At 64.8% G+C, this 4,890-nt stretch overlaps 1 protein-coding gene across 1 annotated transcript in view; it reads left to right on the forward strand.

Annotated features, from left to right (window-relative positions):
• MLPH (melanophilin) overlaps positions 1-4,890 on the forward strand; it is a 30,286-nt gene that overhangs the window by 12,787 nt on the left and 12,609 nt on the right. Inside the window, 3 exon segments of the mRNA XM_015587821.1 lie at positions 1,245-1,348; positions 2,406-2,510; positions 3,784-3,955. Coding sequence (XP_015443307.1) covers positions 1,245-1,348; positions 2,406-2,510; positions 3,784-3,955 — 381 coding nt within the window.

Raw genomic sequence — 4,890 nt, forward strand, 5'->3', positions numbered from 1 at the left:
GAGAAGTCGCGCCCCCAAAAGAAGTCTCCACACAAAGAAAAGAAATCATTGTAATTAGCGTTCTGAGACCCTTCTGGGCGGGGGCCTAATCCAGACCGCGTGCAGCTGGGGTCGGGGTAGGGAGATGGGGGGCGCCGGGGCCTCCCGAGCGAGGCCTCAGAGCGCGGGCGCCTCCTCCCGAGGCCCCACCGCGGACGCGCAGGCGCCGCGGAGCCGCAGGGCAGGTGGGCGAGCTGGTCCTCCAGCCCGCGGCAGGTGTCTTCATCCTCGCTCGTCCGCGGTTCCAGGTGCGCCCGTGGGAGCCGAGCACGTGGCTCCCTCCGCGTCAGCGTCCTCCTTGTTCAAATGGTTTTCTCTGTCTCCACCTTCCTATCGAGAGTGGTCGAGACACCTCTGTCCCACCTCGGGGACGTGGGACGCCCTTCGCGTTTCTGGATAGACGGGTCCCCATCGCTCTAACCCGTGTCCCGAGCAGAGAGGGAGACTCAGGGGCAGGGAGACCCCGCTCATGGTCAATGCGGGGGCGGCGGGGCGGGGACACCTCCTGGGCGGGTCACACGCACCCAGCCTCTCTCTCGGCTGTGCAGACAGAGTCCCTGTTTGGGCCCCGCTGTCTGGCGCTTTCGCGTGAGTCTCCTCAAGGCCGTCGGGGTCCAGAGAAGACAAAAATAATCACCAGGTCTATGTCCCGATGCACTGAGCAGGGCTCGTGCGGGGCGGGGGAAGCAGAGCAAGGAGGGGACAGAGCCCTGGGGCTGAGCCTCACCTCCCTGCCACCTGTCCCGGGGCTGGGCCTGCTGCTAAGCGGATGAAGTGAGACTGTGGGCGAAGTGGTCCCCTTGGGAAAACACACTTAGCTGTAGCCGCCTCCGCCCACCACAGCTCCAGCGCCCTCCGGCGGCCCAGAAGGCTCATGCCGGGTGGATGCCTGCCCACCGGGCCGGGGACAACAATGACACAGATTTGGACCAGTGCTACCTGGTGCTCAGATAGGGCTTTGTACACCCACAGGGGCCTCGCCTGGATGCTCTGCAGTGGGTGGATGGATGGACTGGAGGAAGGAAGGGAGGGAGGGAGGGAGGAAGAGAATAGATGGATGGATGGATAGATGGATGGATGGATGGATGGATGGGCGGTGGGTGGGTGGATGGATTGATGGACGGTGGTCGTATGTGTGGATGGACTGACGAAGGGGCGCCCCGATCCCTCTCTCTTGGACGGAGCCATGCAGGTGTCTGTTGCAGGTGGGCCGCAGCCAGGCCCTGGAGAGGAAAGCGGAGACACGGAGCAGACGGACACCGATGGGGAGCTGGACGCGGCGGCCCAGGCCCGGCCCCTTGGCAGCAGAGTAAGTCTTCCTCAGACACACAGCCCCGCGCCCCACGCCAGCTGCAGCCTTGGGGTCTGATGGACTGAAAACCTCGGCACGTGTGATGCCTACAGTGCAGCACGAAGACTGCCACACCCAGAAGGTCTCCGGGGCCACTGAGCATGAGGAAGGAGCTGCCCTCCGCGTATGCTCACCCTAAGAAACCCGAAGCGAGCTGCGGGATGTGTGGGGCCTGCAGAGAAGCCCGGCCGGACCTCCAGCCGGAGGCCCGGGGCTCGGTCTGGAGGGCAGGCTGCGTCCCAGGCAGGCGGCCTTGGCACCTTCAGGGAGGCAACCCCCCCGGCCCTCCCCTCTGCCAGCTGTTCTGTTTCTTTACAGCAAACCCCGAGCCTGGTTTTGACTGGCGTTTGTTTCTGTTTTCACGCATCGTTTGACTTACTTTTAGTGATCGTGACAAGCCAGGTCACCCCCGCGTTTCCGGGTGGGAAGATGGAGGGGGTGGGGCGGGCGACGATGAGTGTAGATGACCCCACTTGGAGAGTGAGGGGTCTGAGGGGCAGCACCGTGGGGAACACACACGTCTTTCTATGACGAATGTATTTGTGCCACTTGCTAAGCTCACAGAACACTCTCCAGGGTCGACTGTTACCCACACGACACATTTAAAGAACCAAAATCTCCGTGAGGGAGGGATGTAGAACTAAGCTTCTGCTCTCGCATCTGAGGTCTCCCCCCAGCCTCCACCCCCCACAGCAGGCACCCCTTCCTTGCCCAGAACCCCAAAGGCAAGAAGCCTGCCTGCCCCCAAGGCTACCCCCGCCAGGGCCTGTGTCCTCAGCACTTTTGAGCAGCTGTGTGTGCATCGGGGGCTTCTGCTCATCCAAGTGAGGGGTGCGGGGCGTGAAGACCCTGTGATGGGCACGGTGGGCTCTGGCGCCCCCTCTGTGTGGCCTCCGAGCTTGTTCTGGTTTCTTTCTGGCGCGGGAGGTGGGTGTGCCCGGGGGGGCGCCCAGCCCCTACCCGGTGGGAGCGTCTGGCCCGCCCTGTCCCGCTGACTCTGCCTCTCCTCGCCCAGTCTGTGCCAGCCGAGAAGAAGCGCCTCCTGCTCGTCCACAGCCTGGACTTCGACGCTGACTCCGATGACTCCAGTCCACCTGGCAGTCACCCCCCAAGCCTGCAGGTGAGCGGGCTCTCACTTCTGTGCCACCCCTCCCGGATAACCGGGGCGCCAGGCCGGGGACAGGGCTGGCCGTGTAGCGTACCAGGCACCAGGGCACGCTGGGCAGGGGGGGCAGCTGGAGGAGGGGGACACAGGGCCCAGAAACTTCACACCCTCCCAGGGGCAGAATCTCCAGGGAGATGGGGTGCAGGGCAGCGGAGTTAGGGGCCCGGGGTATTCGGGGTGTGTGCTTGTCCCCAGGATAAGACAGAAACTGTGGCTCGGGGGACAGGATGCAAGCACCGCCTGTCCGGCTCAGACTGGGCCCGACGCGGGCCTGGACACCCGTCTCGTAGGTGGGTCACGTGCTTTCTTCCCCAAAGTAGGATGGTCTTGTGGGTGCGAGAGGCTGCCATTCACACATATGGGGCCCTTCCAGGAGCCAGGACACGGGGTCACTCTCCTCCTTAGCTGTGTGACCTCGGTCTGCGGCTCTGTCCCCCCACACCCAGAGAGGGGTGGTTCCCTCCACCCCACGGTCCATTTCAGGACGAGAGGCTGCGCCTGGCACACGCGGGGCAGGCACGCAGCAAAGGGCAGGACCCCAGAACTTGGGGGGTCCCCTGGGCTCAGGCAGTGCCGGGCCAGACCCAGGGCAGGGCTCGCTCTGCCCAGGCTGATCTGCAGACCTCTGTCTGAGGAGGGGACTAGGGGCCGGAATCCAGCACCGAGACGCCTTCGAGCCACCACGCGGCTTCCGCTGCAGTTCTGGCGTCTGCGGTCACCGTTCCCTATCGCCCCCGTGGCCTGGGGACCGCCTCCTTCCGGCCCCCAGGCTCCAGCACAGCTGCGCTGGAAAGGAGAGGGGCGTGTGGCTTCCTGAAGCCCTCAGCACCCCGTGTCCCGGGGGATGATGGCACAAGCGAGGGGCTCTCTGCGGGCCAGGGGGAGGCCGGGGAGGTGTGTGGGGTGCATCCAAGGGGCTGCCCCACCCCCTTGCCTCTCTAGCCTTCAGGGATTAAGACACACACAGAACAATGCACCCCCCTAAAAATGACTTCCCACCCCCTTTCTCGGAGCTTCGGTCTGTGGGTGGGTGTGAGCCCCAAGGCTGTCAGAAGTATTTCGGTCCCCTTGCGTGATGGGTGGTGGCTTCAGCACCGTTTTGAAGTCAAAGGGGGCTGAGTCGCAGGGTGCTGGGGAGGGCGGGAGTCTAGGGTTCCGTCAGCGAGAGGACAGCTGGAAACCCTCAGGACGCGCCTGAGCTGTCCTCCCCAGTAACCCTCCCGCTCAGGGCCTCGCAGGTGAGCCGGCCGCGGAGGAGGCCGGTGCCAGGGCCGCTGGGCGCCACCCCCATGCTGAAGAGCGGACGGACGGCGGAGTCCCGGCCGGTCGGGCCGCCCTCAACGAGCTCCGCCCGCCTGGACAGCCCTGCGCGGTGGCCCTGGGCGTCGCAGCCACACCTGGTAGGTGCCCCGGGCTCTGCGTGGCGGAGGGGCTGCGGGAAGGCCTGCCCAACACCCGATGTGGGCGGGCGCGCGGGCGGATTCGAAGCGGCTGCTTCCTGTATGCGACTGACCAGTGTGCTCAGTCCTGGCAAATGCCACCGACGTCTGCTCCCCCTGGGCCAGGGGCTCCCCAGCAGTGCTCAGAAATGCCAGTATGGACGCCCGACCTGGCCACACGGCTCACTGTCCCCTCTTAGAGAGGACGTTGGTGCAGGGGAGAGGCCCTGAGGGCAGAGTTCCCTGAAATGACCTGAACCAATGGTCACCAGATCGACCATGCTGACGAGGACCGGGCCGCTCTACACCTGAGGCCCGAGGGCGCGCCTGGGCACCGAGGCGCAGGTCCTGTCTGGGCAGCGCCTGCCCTGGTGCACTGTGGGCTCCCAGCTGTGAGTCAGGCGGGAGGCCATTAAGTGCGGAAACCCGATTTGCTCAGTTTACTGTTGTTGTGAGACACTTTGCTTCATAATGAAATCTGAGCCGCTGTCGCTTCCTGTGCCCCGTGGGAGTGTGCGCCCTGGGCTCGGGCCAAGCACCCTCCTGACGTCTGAGCAGATAATCACAGCACAGGCACCTTCCCGCCAACGTGCCCCACAGGCCGCGGTGTGGGCCGGCGGCCCCGAGATGTGGTCAGGACACCGTCTGCCAGGAAGCGTGTCCGCGTCCTGTGGTCCATTTTCATTACATTATCGAGCCCGTAATCTCATGATCCTCATGCCGATTAGGGTCCTGGAGGCATGTGAGGGGTGGGGAGGCGGGCTTTACCTTTCCCCCGAAACAGCGAGTAAGTGAATCTACATTGACCGAGTCGAGCCGGAGGATGCGGACTTGGGCTCACTCGCTTCCTCCCAGGTTCCGCAATCGGCCAAGCTGTGGACGTGGGGAGGGGGCCT

Source organism: Pteropus alecto, unplaced genomic scaffold, assembly GCF_000325575.1.
Source record: "Pteropus alecto unplaced genomic scaffold, ASM32557v1 scaffold143, whole genome shotgun sequence".
Lineage (NCBI taxonomy): Eukaryota > Metazoa > Chordata > Mammalia > Chiroptera > Pteropodidae > Pteropus > Pteropus alecto.